The sequence below is a fragment of the Pistacia vera genome, unplaced genomic scaffold (genome assembly GCF_008641045.1).
Source record: "Pistacia vera cultivar Batoury unplaced genomic scaffold, PisVer_v2 Contig65, whole genome shotgun sequence".
Taxonomy (NCBI): domain Eukaryota; kingdom Viridiplantae; phylum Streptophyta; class Magnoliopsida; order Sapindales; family Anacardiaceae; genus Pistacia; species Pistacia vera.
In genome coordinates, this window is record NW_022196501.1 from 363,210 (window position 1) to 383,654 (window position 20,445).

Sequence of the window (20,445 nt, forward strand, 5' to 3'; positions counted from 1 at the left end):
TTCGCCTGACATTGGACTGACAGCTCGTAATAAAAAATTCGATCAAACTGGATCATTTAATATTTTTTATTTTTTAATCGAATCGACCTGACTCGATCATCTGTTCCCGATTCAACTTGTTGAACCAGTCGGGTTTTAAAATTATGCTACTAAGTACTTAATTGTTGATATATAAATGGAAAGTTAGTTGAAAATTGAGAGGTACATGTAAATTTTTGATATATAAATGGAAAGTTAATTGAAAATTGAGAGATACATGTAAATTTTGTAATTTCATTAGAGATTTAAACTCAATCAATAGAAATAACATTTAGACCGAATGGGAGGATTACGCTTTTTTATAAACTAGGCCAGACCCATATGTCATGGGTGTGAGACTCCAATACTCTTCCTCACGGTCAAACCCATATATTGGGTCATATCTGTTGCTCTGATATCATGATAGAATTTAAGATGGATCTCTTTACCCAAGACTTTGTTAAATAAGAGGATTACCCAATCTTATAAATTAATAGGCTTAAACATGCTTAATCGTGTGAGAATCCAACACAAACATCATAAGTTCTAACCTATCTTGAAGATCTCAAGACTTTGTTATCCCTTTTTCTTTCATCAATTCACCAAATGACAACATACCGAATCGATTCATAATCTAATTATACAATTTGCAAGAATCATTTACCTTCTTGAGTTAGATTCATTTCCTAGATAGGTAAAGGCAAGAATTGCTTCAATTCAACCTGTTAAAGGCAAAATGAATCTAACCTATCTAGGGAATTCTTTCAGATACCATAAGAAATCGATTCCAATAAGATCTACCAAAAATTTAAATTTAAAATAGTTACCGAAAATGATAGACCAGCCTGATTACTGAAATTTGAAAGCAGCCCACCAAATAACTGGACTGGACTGGACTGCCAGTAGTGAGCCTGGCCCCTAAAGTCGACGAAATTCAAAGCTTAGAGAAATTCACTTCGTTTTCAATGTGCAATCAAAAAGTTTCAATCATGCAGATCATGAGAAGGAATTTAACAAATGGACGGTGAGAGCAATTCGTTTTCAACTCCACCTCTACCAGCTTTGACACTGAGGCATCCAAATTAGCTAGGACGGCGGGCGGCTATAAAATTGGTCAATTTTTAATTCTTTGTCGAGTCTTACCTTTACTACTAAAATGAATTAATTTTGTAATAATATAAATGACCTCATAATTAGTTAATTAAATCCTCTTCAAGGGATGATATTGGGAAATGTTTATTGAAAAAGGACGACGAGTCACATAAAACTAGGGGTGTTCAAAAAAATCGATTAGAACCAGAACCAATTGGTACCCTGGGTTTGGTTCCAGTTCCTTCCCAGAATCAATCGTCAATGGGTAGGTTCCGGTTCCAAATTTTTGGAACCGTTACTGTGCGGTTCCAGTTCCTATAGTTAGGAATCGGAACCAGAAATCGAGACTAATATAAAATAAAATTAAATATTAGGGGGGTTAATAAAAACTTTTGTAGAAAAAGGAATGTGAATAGATTCATATTTATAGTTCATAACATTTAAAGTAAGTTGGTTTGACTTTTGAAAATCTAACTTTACAAAATAATGGAGTTTTAATTTTGAATTTATAATTTGTAATTTTATTTTTGTTAACAAGTGCCAGGTGGGGGAGGGGGGGTATTTGTAAGTTTTTAAGGGTTTTTTTGTAATTTTAAAACTTTTGGGGAGTCATATAATTTTACAGGGTACCCAGAACCGGAGCCGTTGTTACAGGTTCTGGTTCTGGGTACCTAGGAACCGGAACTGTCGGTTCCGGTTCTGGTTCCAAATTTTAAGGAACCGTCGATTCTGGTTCCGATTTCTTCAAAAAGTGTAGGGTACCCGGAATCGAATACCCCTAAATAAAACCATTGAATATACTGATTCAATCCGAGATCTTAGAAATTGAATAAATTCAACAATAAATCACAAAATCTTGATAATTTTCTTTATCTGATGAACGAGGAGTTACATGAAATCGTTATCGAGTATGCACTTTATCAAGAATTACATACGAGTAGATTAATACAATATAAGCATCTGATAAAATGCTCACCCGCAACTCAACCAATAAAGTACATTATGTAATCCGTTTTCGAGATTAATGACTTACTCATATAGAGACTTTGGCAATGGGCATTTCCAGAATTGGTGTAATTTTAATTAAGAAAATAAGTTGTGTTTAATTTTAGTGATGTAATTTGCATTTGAGTTTCATATTTTAGAGGTAAATAAAAATTTGGGCTGGGAACATTTTGAAGATGGGGTCAATAATGTTAAGTAATAGTTGCTTTCAATATGATGAAATGGGAAAATAAGGTATTGCTTTTTTATAATATTGTCCGCCACTAGGGACTTATTAATTATGTGCATCCTTTTACTTCAAATCTAAGACTTGAAATATACAATTTCTCTGTCAATACATATCTCTACATTTATTTAATTAAAATTGCTTAAAACATCACTACCATGGAAAGTTTGTAACCATCAAACACTAGCCAAAATTAATTAAAAAATGTGAAGACAAAGTAATCACATCACAAGTGATAAAATCCTGATTTATTTATTATTATTATTTTTGTAAACGGGGTGTCAGGACTAGTTTATGTGTACCGCAACTAATTTTTTAGGACCCTGAAATAATATCCTAAGAAAGGCAAAGAACATATAAATGTGGAGTGGTGAGGAAAAATGAGTGAAAATGTTGGAAAATAAGAGTGGATTAAGAAGAAGGTAATGCAAAATTAGCTCAAAAAGCAGATTGTTAATGAGGACAAGGAGGGCTGGCAGAGCCGCGAAAAGCAGTGGCCTCAAATCGAGGGGCGGTTGAATAACCACAATCATTCCTAATATTTTAAAACTCTGCTTCCATCATTCATCGCTCCAAGCCTGTGAAACATATAATATTTGCGTTTTAGGTAGGAATGGTTGTCGTTTGGACAGATGTTGTACACATAAAATATTCAAATAAACAAATGATAATACTCAACCTAAAGGAGACATAATTTAACCCAAAGTTTAAGGTAAGTTTTTAATTAATCGCATTCTTATCCATGCCATGTCACTTTCAATTTTCAAATTTACAGTTTATTACATTTTTAAAATATTGAATTTAAATTTTATAACATAAAGTAGTTTTTTTGCAGAGGAAGAAGATGAAGCTAAAGCACAAAAATAATATTCCAAGTATAGGCTGCAGACATCATTGGATATTATTAAATATTATCCATGTCAAGTCACTACAACTAGATTAATACGCGAAACATGTTAGTTGACATGATTAGTATATAATCAAATTCCACGAATACCCCATTATTTATCATCTTATCAAATAATTAAATAATTAATTAATCTCGCCAGCATGAAATTTCTGTAATATTTTTCTTCTTTTAAGAGATAATCAATTTCTTAATCTAATGAATATAATGTTCATATATAATGCATGTATATATATATTTTTTAATGATCAGGGTGTCCTAAGTCCTAATCAGCTTACACTTTGTTTATATATAATGTATCGGATCAGTTTGTGCATATCTTAACTATTTTTTTAAGATCCTAAAATTATCAGTCGGGTAAAAATTTTAATAATCACCCCTATTAATAGAAGAGATGAATCGAATATAAGATCTTTTGAGTAATATCTCATATATTTTTCATGAACAAAATCTTGAATTTATTTATTTTAATTGAGTTGAAATTTGAGGAGCGAAATCAAGACAATAATAAAAAGACGAAAATAACCAATTGTTTTTAGTTTCCAAAAGTTGTCCCTACACAAGTTCTAAAATTGTTATACAAAATCATCAACCTATAGTGACTGTGGTCAGCTTGACTGTTGATGGACGGTGGCCAGAACATCACCTATATGGATGAGCTTGAGCCACCTAGGATTTGAATAACACCATGTGTACTAATCAATGAGTATTAATCTAAGTACTAATGTTAAAAATTTAAAATTCTCTCCAAAAAATTTTTTTAAAATTTTAATGTTAGTATTTAAATTAGTACACATTGATTAGTGGATATAGAATTACTCTTAGGATTTTAACCCAATTATTGTCGTTTTTATTCATATGGGTAGTTACGTAATTTTATAAAATCTCCGAAAATGATTGGTCGGTCACAAGATAAACAAAATAAATTCAATTATATACACTCAATAGGACCCACCACCAGCTCTCATCACTCCCTCTTCGTCGTTATATAAACTACAGCGCATCAACCACCATTCCTCACCTCATCATCACAACTCACAAGATCAAACGGGCAAAAACAAGTAGAAGAATTCTTACGTCTCTGTGTGTTTTTTGAGCGGAAATGGAGGGCAAGGAAGAGGATGTTAGATTGGGAGCCAACAAGTTCACCGAGAGGCAGCCACTTGGAACGGCTGCTCAGGTACCGGATAGCAAGGACTACACCGAGCCACCACCGGCTCCACTGTTCGAGCCCGGCGAGCTCACTTCTTGGTCCTTTTACAGAGCTGGGATTGCTGAGTTTGTTGCCACTTTTCTCTTCTTATACATCACTGTTTTGACTGTCATGGGCGTGGTCCAGCCCGAAACTAAGTGTAAAACAGTCGGTATTCAAGGGATCGCTTGGGCCTTTGGTGGCATGATCTTCGCTCTCGTCTACTGCACAGCTGGAATATCAGGTTAGTAGAGATGTCAAATGAGCCGTTTGCATAAGAATAACTCATTTTGTTTGGGATGTTGAATTAGTTTTAATGGTGCTGCAGGGGGACACATCAACCCGGCGGTGACATTCGGGCTATTTTTGGCGAGGAAGCTGTCTTTAACTAGGGCAGTTTTCTACATGGTGATGCAGTGCCTTGGTGCCATCTGCGGTGCTGGTGTGGTGAAGGGTTTTGAAGGAGCAACCAGATACCAGTTGTTGGGTGGTGGAGCTAACTCTGTGGCCGGTGGATACACCAAAGGTGATGGTCTTGGTGCTGAGATTATTGGCACTTTTGTTCTTGTTTACACTGTTTTCTCTGCCACTGATGCTAAACGTAGCGCCAGAGACTCCCATGTTCCTGTAAGTTTCTAAATTAATCTCTCTGCTTCGTTGTTGAGTTCAAAGTATTAATTAAAGGTTAAGTTTTGAGATTATATATGGATTTAAATGGTTAGATTTTGGCACCTTTGCCCATTGGTTTTGCTGTCTTCTTGGTTCACTTGGCTACCATTCCAATCACTGGAACTGGTATCAACCCTGCTAGGAGTCTTGGTGCCGCCATCATCTTCAACAGAGAACACGCCTGGGATGACCACGTAAGCCCACTCAACCACTACTGATTTACTAATGGTAATTAATTATTAATTAATTAACCTTCTTTTTCTATGGTGCGTGCAGTGGATTTTCTGGGTTGGACCATTCATTGGAGCAGCTCTTGCAGCTTTATACCACGTGGTGGTGATCAGAGCCATTCCTTTCAAATCAAAGTGATCAAATATTAATAAATGGTGGTGATCGCTTGTGGCTGTTGGTACTTTGCCAAATTTCTGTTTGTTTGATTATGTGTATTTTATTTTCTAAGTTAAGAATTGTAATAGTACCGAAGTTTCTTCAAGGGTTGAAAACCTTCTTTCCTTTTGTTAATTTTATGGGTTCAAAGGGAGGAGGTTGCTGATGATCGATGCCCGTCTCTTTGTAAATTAAAATGTAAAGGCTGTGAACGCGAAATGTCATTTTCGGAATAACGCCGACCAAACCCAAGTTCCATAGCCCCCATATCTTCTGTTCTAAACTAAAATCCAAGACTTTGTTATCAAGTCGCCATTAATGAATCACCATCGCATCTTGTTGCTTGCATCAAACGTATCCTTTTTTTAGCGTGCATTTGTTAGGTGCCCACCACACCAAGTGGGCAAGCTTGTTTTTCCTTTTAAATTCTCTATAATTATAGTGCATGGATCAGTTTACAGATACGACAAGATGATATAGCATTCTCTTGATTCTAAAACAACTTGGGCAAAGCTTGTTGACTTGAAGGGCACCTGTCTATCTCCTGGGTTAGAAATAAATGATAGAGTTAGGTTTTGTACAACGTAATCACAACTCATTCATAGACCTAACCACATGTTTTTATATACTTCTGTCTTGATCGTAAAAGGACAATCATCAAAAGCGACAAGAATATTCTTAAAATATACATGAAGAGACAATTTCATCTCTTACCCTCGCGATTTAAGTTATTTTATTACGGATGGATGATGATAAAAGTTTAGGTTTACATTCGCCTCAACACAACAACAAAGTTTGTGACCTTGTCTGGTTCTATACGTGTAGCTACAGTTGAGATGAAAAGAGATGGATTAAGACCTATCTCTAACTCAATTACTTGTTAAATCCTAAAACCGACACGTTACACCGAGGGATTGGCCCATGAGGTCAAATTTGAGTCAAAGAAGGAAACATGAAGCCAAGTCACACATTATTTTATTTTTTTGGTGTTCTAAGTTTTTGGATTCAATAATCTTATTATAAAATTAGGGTAAGCATCCACGTATTTTTTGGGGACACGTGTGGGAACCCTAAAAGAAATTTTAGTTGTATACTCAGTGTGATTTTTCAATGAAAAAATAAATGTGAAAGTTTAAATAATTAATTAATAAACTTTTAATTAGTTTACAAGTTGAATATGCTTTCTCTTATTAATTAATCAAATTCCCACTTAATTAAGGCATGTTTATGATGCTATTAGAAGTGATTTTAAATTATCAAAAACGTTTGCATGATTATTCTATAATATTTAAATAATATAGATAAAAAATATCTTCTAGAAATATGTTAAATATTTCTTTTAGAAAAAGAAAATCAGATCTCAATAAAAAAAAAAGTTAATTATGTTTATAAAAACTATTTTTACTAAAAATAGTTTTTGATAAACAAGCACCATAACATAACAAGGAAACAACTTCAAACACTCTTTTTCACGCTCAACGTGCATGGTTCGACCAGGGTCCAAACCTATCATCAACCTCAACCCAGCTTACACGTCTATGGTCCAAATCCATCAAACGTGGCTCTGATACATGATAAACGAATTTAGGTAAAAGTCACATCTAAAAACTAGTCCAAAGGGAGGAAGAAGCCAACCACATGTATACATCATAACAATCGACCAAATTGACAATTCAGAACAAATACAACTTCTAATATTTCTATGTTACCTGAGAAACCAAATCAGCTATGGCCTCAGCTAAAGGTTCCCAAGCCATACAAGTCTCTTTAGTTTTGTGTTCTGCAGATACCCTTCTATGGAATATCAAGAAAACGCGACCATTTTGTATAATTTCTTGAGAGCGTGACTTGAGAAACAAGCCGAAGTCTTCTTGAAATTGAACTAAATATGCTTCTTTTACAGCGGGAGGGCTTGTATCAGATATGTAAATCTTTCCCTTATTTAATGGCAACCCATCTTTATCTGTAAGTCCTGGTGCCTTCGCATTCAATAAAGCAGAGAGCATGAGAAGTGACAGATAAAAACTCACAACAATAGACATTTATGCTCTCTAATTTATACTCACCTTAGAGAGCCAATGCACGGCGTAGGAGGAATAAATGAGGTGCATGGTGTTTGTGGGGAAAAGCCGGCCATGGAAAGAGCCTGGACAGCCCATCACAAAACACGATTGGTCCTTATATTTTTCAATGAATTTAGACAAGCTCTTGAAGAGTGTATTAAAGTCATTGCCCATTAGATCATTCAAGTAATACTGAAACTCTAGCATCTGACGATTCAATTCATTGATTTGATTTTCACGCTCTCTATCACAGTTTCCATCACAGAAAATGTTGTTGGTGTAGAAGAACAATCCAAATCCGCTACGTTCAGAACTTGGTCTGGGGGGAAATCTTCCGAAAATAGAGAATGAACTGCGTTCTCTAGCGCAGGCTTGGTCACATCGGCAACTTTTTGCTATATATTGAAAATTAGTCATTCTAAGTCATGACACAAAGAAACAATTGAAAAAAAAAAATAGAAGAGCAAGCTTGAAAGCAGAGTACCGTAAATGAAGAGTTCTGTCAGAGTTTGAGATTGAAGGTGGCAAAGAGACAAGAAGACTGCCGAAGAATGCCTACAAGAACACTGATAAAAGGGCAGAAATGTAGACCAAAGAATATCAAGCAAAGAGAGAGATTTGTAATTGTATTATATGTTTTGTAATATGTACATCAGCCAATTTATACAGTGGCTTTGAATACAATAAAGGTAAGGAAATAATACTGTAAAGAAAAAACAATAAACTCTTAATTACAAAATATTACAATCAATCAAATGATTAGAAAATCAATGACCGCTTGATTCCAGCATACATATCCTCAGTATTCCATATTTCATCACTCCCCCTCAAGTTGGTGGTCTGTAGATGTCGAAAACCCCAAGCTTGTGTAATAAATGAGAATGCTGACGACCACATAAAGGCTTCGTGAATATGTCCGCTGGTTGTTCCGATGTTCGTATGTGCTAGTCCTGATAATCCCTTCCTGAATTTTCTCTCTGACGAAATGATAGTCAATTTCTATACGTTTGGTTCTTTCTTGGAAAACTGGATTTGCCACGATATCATTAGCAACTTTGTTATCGCAGTATAGAGTGACTGGTTTCTCTGTTTTTACTCCCAAGTCTTTGACTAATCCAAGAATCCAGACAATCTCACAAGTTGTTTTCGCCATTACTCTATATTCTGCTTCAGCTAAAGAAAGTGAGATTGTTGGTTGTCTTTTTGTTTTCCATGATATAAGAGATCCTCCAATTTTAATGCAAAATCCTGTAAGAGACTTTCTAGTCATAGGACAAGTACCCCAATCTGAATCGCAGTATGCTGTGATGTCGAAATTCCCATCTCAAGGTAAGAGAAGTCCTAATCCAGGACATCCTTTTAAATATTTAAGCACCTTGATTGCTGCGGCCATATGAGATTGTTTGGGTTGATGCATGAACTGACTTATTATATGGACTGCATAACTCTTATGTCAGGTCTTGTCATGGTAAGATAGATAAGTCTTCCTACGAGTCTCTGGTAAAGAGATGGGTCTTGTAATAGAAGATCATTTTCTGAAGAGGTTGTCTCATGGTCATATTGCTGTGATGTGAGTTTGATGTTTTGTTCCATAGGAATGATGCTGGGTTTGCATGCTGATAAACCAGAGTCGGATACAAGTTCTAAAACATATTTCCGTTGACTTAGAGAAATACTTGCCGGGGATCGTGCAATCTCAATGCCCAAGAAATATTTTGGTTCCCCCAGATCTTTTATATGGAAATGTTTGTTGAGATGCTCTTTTAGGGTGCGAATGCCACTCTCATCGTTCCCAGTGATTAAAATATCATCAACATAAATAATAAGAGCAATAACAGTGGTACCTTTGTGCCATGTGAAGAGAGAGTAGTCATGCTTGGATTGAGTGAATCCCATGTTAGTCAGAGCCTCTGTAAATTTTGCGTTCCATTGGCATGATGCTTGCTTCAAACCATATAAGGACTTGCGTAGACGACATACCATATTCTCCCCCTGTCTACGAAGTCCGGGAGGAAGGTCCATATAAATTTCTTCATGAAGATCTCCGTGGAGAAAGGCATTATGGACATCCATTTGATGAAGGCACCAATTATGGATGGCAGCAATGGACAAGAAGGTTCGAACAGTGACATGTTTGGCGACTGGAGAAAAGGTGTCGTGGTAATCAAAACCTTCTCTCTGGGTGAAACCTTTGGCAACGAGACGAGCCTTGTAATGCTCAATGGATCCATCAACACGGTGCTTGATCTTATAAACCCATTTGCAACCAATAGGTTTCCTATGAGAAGGACAAGGAACAAGATCCCAGGTATGATTCTGAGAGAGGGCACTGAGTTCATCGGCCATGGCCTGACGCCAATGTGAATGGGAAATAGCTTTAGAGTAACATGAAGGTTCCTGGTGTGCAGAAATCTGACTAATGCAAATCCTGTGGGCAGGGGACAAACGATCATAAGTAACATAGTTGGAAGTAGGGTAAGTAGTACCTATGGTAGTCTGGATGGTAGGACAGACATAATCTTCTGTCCAAACAGGGGGATGAGTGACCCTTGTGGAATGTCTTTGAGGAGGAGCAGGAACAATGGGAGTATTTTCCAGTGGAGGTGGAGTAGGAAGCTGGTTCTCTGGAGATGAAATAGGAGAAGGACCAGGAAGCTGTGTCTCTGTAGAAACTGGTTCAGAGGTTGACTGGGAGGGTCCATTGTCTTGAATTGGAGGCATGGTATAATAGGGGCTGGAGAAGTCCGCTGCGGAACGGTCTTCTAAAAAGGTGGGAGTCTGCAGGGAGTCATCAGAGGGGGACCTGTCTAAAAAAGGAAAAGAATCTTCATGAAAAACCACATCCCTAGAAACCAGAAATTTCTCTGCGGTGATGTCATAGAGGCGATAACCTTTCTGATGCATTGGGTAACCCATAAAAACACATGGAATAGCCCGAGGAGAAAATTTATCATGCCCTCTTAAATTTGTAGAGTAGCATAAACACCCAAATACTCTGAGATGATCAATTGTAGGTGGTTTACCAAAAAAAACTTCATAAGGTGTCTTGCCATCTAAAGTCCGACTCGACATCCTATTGATCAAGTAGGTGGCCGTGACCACACATTCGCCCCAAAGGGTAGTAGGGATGTTAGCTTGGTGTTTAAGGGCACGGGCGACCTGTAAAAAATGTCGATGTTTCCGTTCAACTATGCCATTCTGTTGAGGGGTATAGACACAAGAGCTTTCATGGATAATACCAAGAGAGAAAAAAAGTTTCGAACATTCGGTGTTGAAAAAATCCCTAACATTATCTGTCCGGACTCGTTGAACCGAAACATCAAATTGGGTTTTGACCATGGACAAAAAATGTCAGATATGAGTGAGTGTCTGGTTTTTAGAGTGCATGAGGTAGACCCAGGTTCCCTGAGAGTAATCATCTACGATGGTAAGAAAATATCTAGAGCCATCGTGATTGGCTGTGTGATATGGACCCTATATGTCCATATGAACTAAGGAAAAGGTACGGTTTGTGGAAGTCATGTGTTTGGGAAATTTTGTGCGGGACTGTTTTACAAGAGGACAAATAGGATAATTGGGTTGTGGAATAGATGCACTATGACCCAGACTTTGATGCAAAAGAAAAGAAGTTTTATTAATGTTAAAGAAACTGTTACAAGACATTGAATTTTTAGCATCAGAAGCACCTATCCAATAATAAAGGCCTTGGTAAACGTTACCCAAGCCCGTCAGTTTCCCAGTCAAACGGTCCTGAAATTCACATTTGTTAGGAAAAAAATTTAAGAGACAAACATTATCTTGACAAAGTTTCGAAACAGAGATGAGATTGAAAAGGGAAGCAGGAACAAACAAGACATTATGAAGAATTAAATGTTTATTTAGATGAACAGTTCCTAATTGGGTGGCTGGTGCATGCGTCCCATTTGGCATGCGGACGGATGTGTAGGGTATGGGAAATGTTTTGGAAAAATGTTTGGGATCGCAAACAATGTGGTCATTGGCCCCTGAATCAATTATCCAAAAATTTTCTTTTGTAATATTGGAACAAAAGGATGTACCTACATAGGATGTGGTATTGGGCTGCAGACTTTGATTTAGCAGTTGCAGGATCTGACGATATTGTTCTTGGCTAAACATAGGGACCATAGCATTACTCTCAGAAGTGACAGGGTGACTTACTTGATTGGTAGTGGCAGATCTAGACCTTTGATTTTGGTTGCGGCCATGTAGTTTCCAACAAGTGTCTCGGGTGTGGTTCCTCCTTTTGCAAAAATCGCAATACGATTTTTGTTGGACCTGAATGACCCTTGGGAGGAATTAAAATTTGTGAATTGGGCCGGGTTACTGCCTGAGTTTGGGCCAGCTGCAAAAATTTGGCTATTTCTAGAATTTGGGCTTATAACCAAATTTGGTCCCAAACGGTTATTAAGCCCAATTGGGTGTGAGCCGTTGGATGAGGAGATCAAATCTGGGCCGTGAACTCCCCTATATAAATTATTGTGTTCACCATCAGTTTGCCCTAGCCTCCCCTTGTCGTTTCTAGTTTTCATTTCAGATTGTGCACTCTGGCACCGATGAGAAGGAACAGCGAAGGCAGCTGCTTCAGTCCTGGATTGGGCTTCAGACGAAGCCAATCTCTGGCTTTCGTCTTGTACGGCCAGTTGGTAGGTGCGCCGGAGAGATGGCGCAGGGGTTTGGCCAACATCTATGTTCGAAAAGCCAAAAAACTGTCATTTAAACCAAATAAAAATTGTATTAACCTGTTTTGATCTTTCAGGTGTTTGATCTGGTGAAGAATTGCGGATGGCCCTTCAATTGGTTCTTCAACAGCATCGAGCTCGTTCCAAATCGCCGAAAGGCGATTGAAATAAACCGTGACTGGTAGATTGTGTTGTTTGATTTCAAGGAGGTTTTTACGTAAAGTAAAAATCTTTGCGAGATCGAGTTGGCCGTACATATCTCGGATGTTCGTCCACATCTCATGAGCGTTTTCTGTTTGGGGCAAGCCGGCAGCAATCTCCTGGGTCAGGGAGTTGCTGATCCAGGCATGAACGAGGGTGTTGCATCAAATCCAGTGCTGGATCAGATGCGGTTTAATGGGTTGGGGAAGGGTTCCATCGATGAACCCTTCTTTGTTTTTGGTTACCAGAGCGCGCCGGAAATCTCTGGCCCAAGTGGCGTAATTTTGAGATCCGGCCAACGACTGTTTGACGAGTACGATTTTAGATCCATCGAAAATCGACGAGAAAAGGGCATCCCCCGGTTCCGATCGACCGGTGGTGGCTGGAAGAATTTGAAAAACCGGGTAGGGATTTTGACCCATCGGGGTAGGATTGTGACCCATAAACCCGAATGGGAATGGTCCGGGTTGAAAGTTGGATCCGGGTTGTTGGTTGGGCTCTGGTGGAGGATTTGGACCAGTGTAGGTGTTACGGCCTGGTGGAGTTTGGTTGTGTGGGCCTTCATTTGTGGCTGTGGATGCTGAGTCTGGTTCAATTGGTATTTTGGTTGGGTCCATTTGTGATGTCTGAAAAAAAAAAAAAAAAAAAAAAAACTAATTCGGTTGCCTTGTTTTGCAGGTTTAGAGAAACAATGGCTTGGAGAGGATTGTAGCAGAAGCAAAGGTTCGCTCTGATACCATGTCAGATTTTGAGATTGAAGGTGGCAAAAGAGACAGAAGACTGCCGAAGAATGCCTACAAGAACACTTGATAAAAGGGCAGAAATGTAGACCAAAGAATATCAAGCAAAGAGAGAGATTTGTAATTGTATTATATGTTTTGTAATATGTACATCAGTCAATTTATACAGTGGCTTTGAATACAATAAAGGTAAGGAAATAATACTGTAAAGGAAAAACAATAAACTCTTAATTACAAAATATTACAATCAATCAAATGATTAGAAAATCAATGGCTGCTTGATTCCAGCATAGATATCCTCAGCATTCCATATTTCATCAAGTTCTGATGGTAGCTGTTTTCGCCATCTCCTTTGTTCATGTAAAGCAAGTCCTTCATTTCCATGCAAGTATTCTCCTTCTTCTCAAGCAGTAATTTACTTTTTTTTGTTGATGGCGGTGGCTATGGATTAGTTTCCTAAAGATTTAAAGAGTTCATTAGATTAAAAAATGAAGAGAATATGTATATATGCAGTTTTACTTTTTTTATACAAATCAGAATAAGTTTAGCTTACATTTGCCTCAACACAACAACGACAACAAAGCTTATAATCCTGTTTGGTTCTGTACGTATAGCCAAATCCTGAATTACTATATGGGTAAGCATATCATACAATTTGTCCTCTATCTCCTCTCGAAAGTGGTGAGAAACCAGGGGGACTCTGTGAAAGATCTCATGCCCCATTACTCCAAAGTTCTTTGTCTCCAAACTCAATTGGAAATGTCTCCAAGAGCTCAAATTTCAAAAGGATCCCTTCTTGTCACTATATCCTTCACCTATAGATCAAGAAAAAACACATTCAATTGGAAAGGTTTCATATCACGTAATCAAACACAATCATAGACCTAACCACTTATTTTATATTGCTCTGTCTTGATCGTAACAGGAATAGTTAAAAAGTGTTTATCACTTATCGTCATTTGTCTTCTGCTTCCACTTTATTTAGTTTATTTTATTACAAATGATAAGTTTAGCTTACATTCGCCTCAATACAAGAACAAAGTTTGTGACCTTGATTTGTTCTGTACATGTAGCCAAATCCTTAACTATTACATCAGAGAGCTTGTCATACAATTTGTCAAGTATTTCCTCTCCAAAGTGGTTTGAAACCAGGGATTCTGTGAGACATCTAGTGTCTTTAGCAAGTTTTTCCCCGTTAATCCATATTTCTTTGTCTCCCATCTCAATTGGGAATGTCTCCAGGAGCTCAATTTCAAAGGATCCCTCTCTGTTCACTATATCTTTCACTTCTTCTATAGATGGCACATAATCTGGTACGTCAAAAGAGTCCAACTTTTCTTCAGAAATCAGTCCCTGAGGGATAGAAGAGGACAAAAGTTAATAATATGGAAAAAAAAAATTGTGGGAGAATCGGTTGGCATGAACCTCAATTTGCGTTAAAATTAATCTGAGTCTTATAATTGAATGAAGTGACAAATAAAAGATTTGAAAAATTTGTAGTTACCAGAGAAACCAAATCAGCTATGGCCTTAGATAAAGGTTCCCAACAGAAACAAGTGTCTGTGGTTGAGTGTTCTGCAGATAGTCTCCCATGGAATATCAGGAAAACACGACCATCGTGTATCATTTCTTGAGAGCGTGACTTGAGAAACAAGCCGAAGTCTACTTGAAATTGAGCAAGATATGCTTCTTTTACTGCCTGAGAGCTCGTATCTGATATGTAAATCTTTCCCTTGTTCAATGGCAACCCTTCTATGTCTGTAAGTCTTGGTACCTTCCGATTCAATTAATCGTATAGCCTGAGAAATGATGGATATATAAAAGCTCACAACAATAAGCAGAGACATTAATACGCACCTTAGAAAGCCAACTGACGGCGTAGGAGGAATAGATGAGATGCATGGTGTTTGCGGGGAAAAGGCGGCCATGGAAAGAGCCAGGAGTGCCCATGACAAAGCAATGCAGATCATTATGTTTTTCAGTGAACTTTAACAAACCTTTGAAGAGTGTGTTAAAGTCATTTCCTGCTAGATCATTCAAGTAATATTGAAACTCTGGAATTTGATAATTCAATTCCTTGCATTTTCTTTTCACACTCTCTATCACAGTTTCAATCACAGAAAATGTGGTTGGTGTGGAAGAACAACCCAAATCCGCTACGTTCAGAACTTGGTAAGGGAGGACATCTTTGGAGAATAGAGACTGAACTGTGTTCTGTAGTGCAGGCTTGGACAGACCCGCAAGTTTTTGCTATATATTGCAAATTAATGATTGTAATCAACTTATGAGCAAAGCCATGGAAGCCAAACAGAAATTAAGCAAAAAAATAAAAAAAATAAAATGAAAGAACAAGAAAGCAAAGTACTGTAAATGAAGAGTTCTGATGGTAGCTGTTTTCGCCATCTCCTTTGTTCATGTAAAGCACTTCCTTCACCTCCATTTAGTACTCTCCTTCTTCCCAAGCAATAGACTAAAAGATGAAGAGATTATGAACTACTGAATTACGATTTTGTTAGTTTTGAGAGTTTGGCTTTGATGGGTTGAGAAGGTGAGATTTTTACTTGGTTTTGAGTCTGGATTTTCATAAGAACGGTTGATAAGTTTTTTTAATAAGGAAGGTGATGCAGGTGATGACGATTTAGTTTAAAAATAGGATTTGCTTTGATATGACATTTTAAAAAATAAAAGATTTAGCTTGAAATATTTTTGTTGACTTGCTGGGCACTGGTTCCCCATTTGGGTTAAAGAAACATGCTAGCCTTGCCTTTTCTTCTACTGAAAGGACATTCGTGGACCTAACCACTCTTAATTTTATATGATCTTTATATGAATAATCGCCACAAATATTACTTCAAAAATATTGGAGCTGTCTACTACTTGAGTATTAATGGACCACCTTGAAGCATTCGAGGGTTCCATTAATAAGTGATAAAAAATTATAGAATAAATTATTTTATTATAAACGAGAGAGGGAAGACAGTATTGAAATAATATTTTGACTATATTTGATGTACCCTGTTAATTAGATGAACCAAGGTAAATCGCGCGTATCTCTTCTTTTGTTTTACTGTTGTTATTTGTGTGTCTTTTCCTGTTATTTTGGTTTCGTATATCTCCATTTCGTTAAAAAAATTACGTGAAACAACCTTCATCTCTTAATTGTTTTTGGTTTCCACCTTATCCAGTTCATTTTATTACAAGATCATGTGAACAGTTTAGTTTACTTTCGCCTTAGTACAACAAGAAAGCTTATGATATTGTTTGGTTCTGTAGTGGTAGCCAAATCCTGGCTTAATAGACAAGTGAGATTATCATACAATTTGTCCATTATTTCCTCTCCATAGTGTGAAACTCCGTATGCTTTTGTCTCCAAGCTCAATTGAAAATGACTCCACCACTTCAGCTTCAAATGATCCCTGTGTTGCGATGGAATGTATAATGGCAAATTAAGAGTCCAAATTTTCTTCAGAAATTAGTCCCAGATTAGAGTAAAATAATTAGTTGGCTTTCAACCTCGAGTTGAATGCATTAACTAATTAATTGGTTCAATTTTATTGTGTACAAATAAGGTACGAAAAAATAGAGTGCAAGAGAGATCATCTCTGCTATGGCTTGAGCTATAAGTTCCCAACGGCAGCAGCTCTTTTTACTTGCAGGATCCGCAGAATGCCTTCCCTGGAGTATCAGGAAAACACAACCATTAGGTATCATCTCCCGAGAGCGTGAGTTGAGAAACGAGCAAAAGTGTTGTTGAAATTGAGCAAGATATGCTTCTTTAACAAAAGGTGGTGGGCTTGTTTTAGATATGTAAATCTTTCCTTTGTTGAACGGCAATCTTTCTTCATCAGTATATCTAGTTGTGTGTTCTATAGATAGCCTTCCATGGAATAAGAAGAAAACATGAACACTGGGCATCCTTTCTTCAGAGCGTGACTTGAGAAACAAGCCAAAGGTCTTGTTGAAATTGAGCAAGTTTTTCCTCAGTACTCCAAAATTCTTTGTCTCCAATAGCTCAATTTCAAAGGATCCCTAATTGCCCACTATATCCTTCACTTCTTGTAGTGATGGTACATAATCTGATGCATTAAAAGAGTCTTTAACTTCTCTTAAAAAATCAGTCCCTGTGGGATATATATATATATATAGGTAGATCACAGTCAATAGATTCTATGAATATATGAAGTTTACTCATTTTATTACTGGTTTCCACCTTATTCGGTTACAGATGGATGATGATGAGTTTAATCAGCTTACATACGCCTTAGCACAAGAACAAAGTTTGTGACCTTGTTTGGTTCTTTTTGTGTAGCCAACTATCAGTGAGCTGAGCGTACAATTTTTCAACTATTTCCTCACCAAAGTGGTATGAAACCAGGGACTCTGTGAAAGATCTAATGTCTTTAGCAAGTATTTCCTCATTACTCCAAAATTCTTTATCTCCAATCTCGATTGGAAATGTCTCCAGGACCTCAATTTCAAAGGATCCCTCCTTGCCCACTATATCCTTCACTTCTTGTAGCGATGGTACATAATCTGGTGCATCAAATGAGTCTAACTTCTCTTCAGAAATCAGTCCCAGTGGAATAAAACACAAAAAAAGTTAATAAATATATCTATGAAGATTGTTGAAGCTTCAAGGTGGAAGATGAATTGGCCTGAACCTCAATTTGCATGAACAAATATTTATCTCTAAGATGTGAAGACTTTGTAGTTACCTGAGAAACCAATTCAGCTATGGCCTCAGTTAAAGGTTCCCAACCGACGCAAGTCTCTTTAGTTGTGTGCTCTTCAGATACCCTTCCATGGAATATCAAGAAGACACGACCATTTTGTATCATCTCTTGAGAACGACACTTGAGAAAAAAGCCAAAATCTTCTTGAAATTGAGCAAGATATGCTTCTTTCACAACAGGAGGGCTTGTGTCAGATATGTACATCTTTCCCTTGTTTAATGGAAACCCTTCTTTGTCCCTAAGTGTTGGTACCTTCCAGTTCATGTAATCAGAACGCTTGAGAAATGATAATAAAAACTTACAACATGCAATAACTAAAATATGTAAGCAGAGATATATTCATACGCACCTTAGAGAGCCATTGGATAGCGTAGGAAGAATAAATGAGATGCATGGTGTTTTTGGGGAAAAGCCGGCCATGGAAAGAACCAGGACTGCCCATCACAAAGCAATGAAGATCACTATATTTTTCAGTAAAGTTTGACGAACCTCTGAAAAGCGTATTGAAGTCATTCCCGGTTAGATCATTCAAGTAAAACTGAAACTCTGGAATTTGACAATTCAATTCCTTGCATTTGATTTTCACATTCTGTATCACAGTTTCCACCACAGAAAATGTCTCTGATCCCGAAGAACAACCCAAATCCGCTACGTTCAGAACTTGGTATGGGAGGAAACCTTTGGAAAATAGAGACTGAACAGCGTTCTCTAGCGCAGGCTTGGCCATAGCTGCTACTTTTTGCTGTAATATTGCAAATTAATTGATGATTTTACTAAGCAGGCTAGCTCCAAAAGATAAATAAAATAAAAGAGCTATTTTCAGAGTTCTGAAGGTAGCTATTTTCTCCATCCCCTTTGTTCATGCAAAGCAATTCCTCCACCTCCATTGACACTGAGTTCTTTTCCTCTTCAATTAAAAAGATTATTGTAATTAAATAAATACTAACCCTCTATAATTTATGATTATTTAATTGAAAATATTTTACAAAAAGTTATCTTATGCGTAATTGTATGAAAAACTTAAGTTATAATAGAGTATAATTTGATATTAATTAAAGGTATTGAGTGCTTTCCAAATCTTCCTCCCTAACCAACGAATATTTATACCATCTTTTGTCATCATATATGCTGCTTTATTTCTATATAAATTTATATTTTTTATTTTTCATAAACCTCTTTCAGATAAATAGTAATTTTTTTTTTTTTTTTTTTTTTGCAATTCTAAGTGAAGTCTTTGTATCTTATTGGTGAACCTGAATAATTGAAATTCAACATACCTGTTGTCGTGTGAGAGTTTACGACAAGCTCGGAATGAGTGGTAGCTTGGAGAAAGCAATGCTCGGTTGGGTATAAGCAAGCAATGCTCGACAGAGTGAGCTAACCGGACAGTTTTCCTATAGATCACAAATGACACTTATCCGCTAGAATCAAGGAGAGAATTTCGGCATCTTACCAAGCAAGTCAGTGCGATTACACCAATCATATGATTAACTTCTTATGTTTGAACCACAATCCCTAAATTCACTCCACTTACCGTTATTAATTTCAGTGTATAAATAACCCTAAAAAACTCATTGTAAAGGGTTAGCAAATTTAGAGAGAGGAAAAGAGTTTTATTCTTATAATCCCTCATACTCAATACAAAAACAGTGAACGTAGGCTTGAGAGTTAACTCGCCAAACCACTTTAAAAAGAGTTATTGTCTTTTGATCTAATCTTCTTCGATGGTTATTTATAATCACACGACAAACCGATCCGGCTCCATCAAGGTCAATCGGGTCTCTCTAGTTGGTGCAATTTTTCGTACCAACACCGGTAACTTTCTTCTATTTTCGGTTGAAAACTAATTGAGATTAATGTTTTATTCCATCATAAGACGAAATCTCCTCCCTCCTTTTTTATTTAATATGAAGTTTACTGATCATAATAATAATGCTTATCATTTGAATTTTATATACTTAATAATCTTGTTCGATATCAACTTCCCCTAAAATCAACCAAAAAACAATTCAATTTGCAATTTGATTAGGGATCCAAAAGGATGCTATCAGTGAGCTTAGCCTACAATTATCCAACTATTGCCTCTCCAAAGTGGTATGAAACCAGAGACTATGGGAAAGGTCTAATTCTAATGTCTTTAGCAAGTTTTATTTCCCATTATTCCAAAGTTCTGTGTCTCCAATCTCGATTAGAAACGTCTCCAGCATACATCAATTTCAAAGGATTCCTCCTTGCCCACTGCATCCTTCACTTCTTGTAGTGATAGAATATAATATGGTGCATCAAAATAGTTTTACTTCTCTTTAGAAATTTAGTCCCAGTGGGATAAAAGAGAAATTGACAAATTTGTAGTTATTTCATTGAACAAGGGAAACCAAGAAAATTTTGCAGTCATTTTTTGCAATGGGTTTCTTGTTGGCAGGGAAGAGAAGTAAATTTAAAAGTTGGAAAATTTTCATTTTGATACTTCAAAAAGGGTTTTATTAAGCAATTTTCCCGTAAATCTTTCCCT

General features: G+C 36.9%; 3 protein-coding genes and 1 pseudogene across 3 annotated transcripts; 1 reads left to right on the top strand and 3 right to left on the bottom strand.

Moving 5' to 3' along the window:
* The first annotated feature begins 4,253 nt into the window (after positions 1–4,253).
* Positions 4,254–5,811, top strand: LOC116111711 (probable aquaporin PIP1-2). Its single transcript, XM_031397857.1, has 4 exons — positions 4,254–4,684; positions 4,769–5,067; positions 5,163–5,303; positions 5,386–5,811. The coding sequence occupies exons 1-4, from the start codon at positions 4,351–4,353 to the stop codon at positions 5,476–5,478; spliced, it is 867 nt and encodes a 288-aa protein (XP_031253717.1). The 5' UTR covers positions 4,254–4,350; the 3' UTR covers positions 5,479–5,811.
* A 1,237-nt stretch (positions 5,812–7,048) lies between these two features.
* Positions 7,049–8,712, bottom strand: LOC116111744 (annotated as a pseudogene).
* Positions 8,713–14,076: 5,364 nt separating this feature from the next.
* Positions 14,077–15,784, bottom strand: LOC116111786 (probable caffeine synthase 2). The gene is made up of 4 exons (XM_031397940.1): positions 15,566–15,784; positions 15,058–15,450; positions 14,705–14,974; positions 14,077–14,553 (listed from the first exon to the last, which is right to left on the bottom strand). Exons 1-4 carry the CDS (start codon positions 15,638–15,640, stop codon positions 14,215–14,217), a joined length of 1,077 nt encoding a protein of 358 aa, XP_031253800.1. The 5' UTR covers positions 15,641–15,784; the 3' UTR covers positions 14,077–14,214.
* A 1,033-nt stretch (positions 15,785–16,817) lies between these two features.
* On the bottom strand, positions 16,818–18,820 carry LOC116111745 (caffeine synthase 1-like). Its single transcript, XM_031397890.1, has 5 exons — positions 18,746–18,820; positions 18,283–18,675; positions 17,917–18,185; positions 17,487–17,777; positions 16,818–16,875 (listed from the first exon to the last, which is right to left on the bottom strand). Exons 1-5 carry the CDS (start codon positions 18,818–18,820, stop codon positions 16,818–16,820), a joined length of 1,086 nt encoding a protein of 361 aa, XP_031253750.1.
* Positions 18,821–20,445: the final 1,625 nt, after the last annotated feature.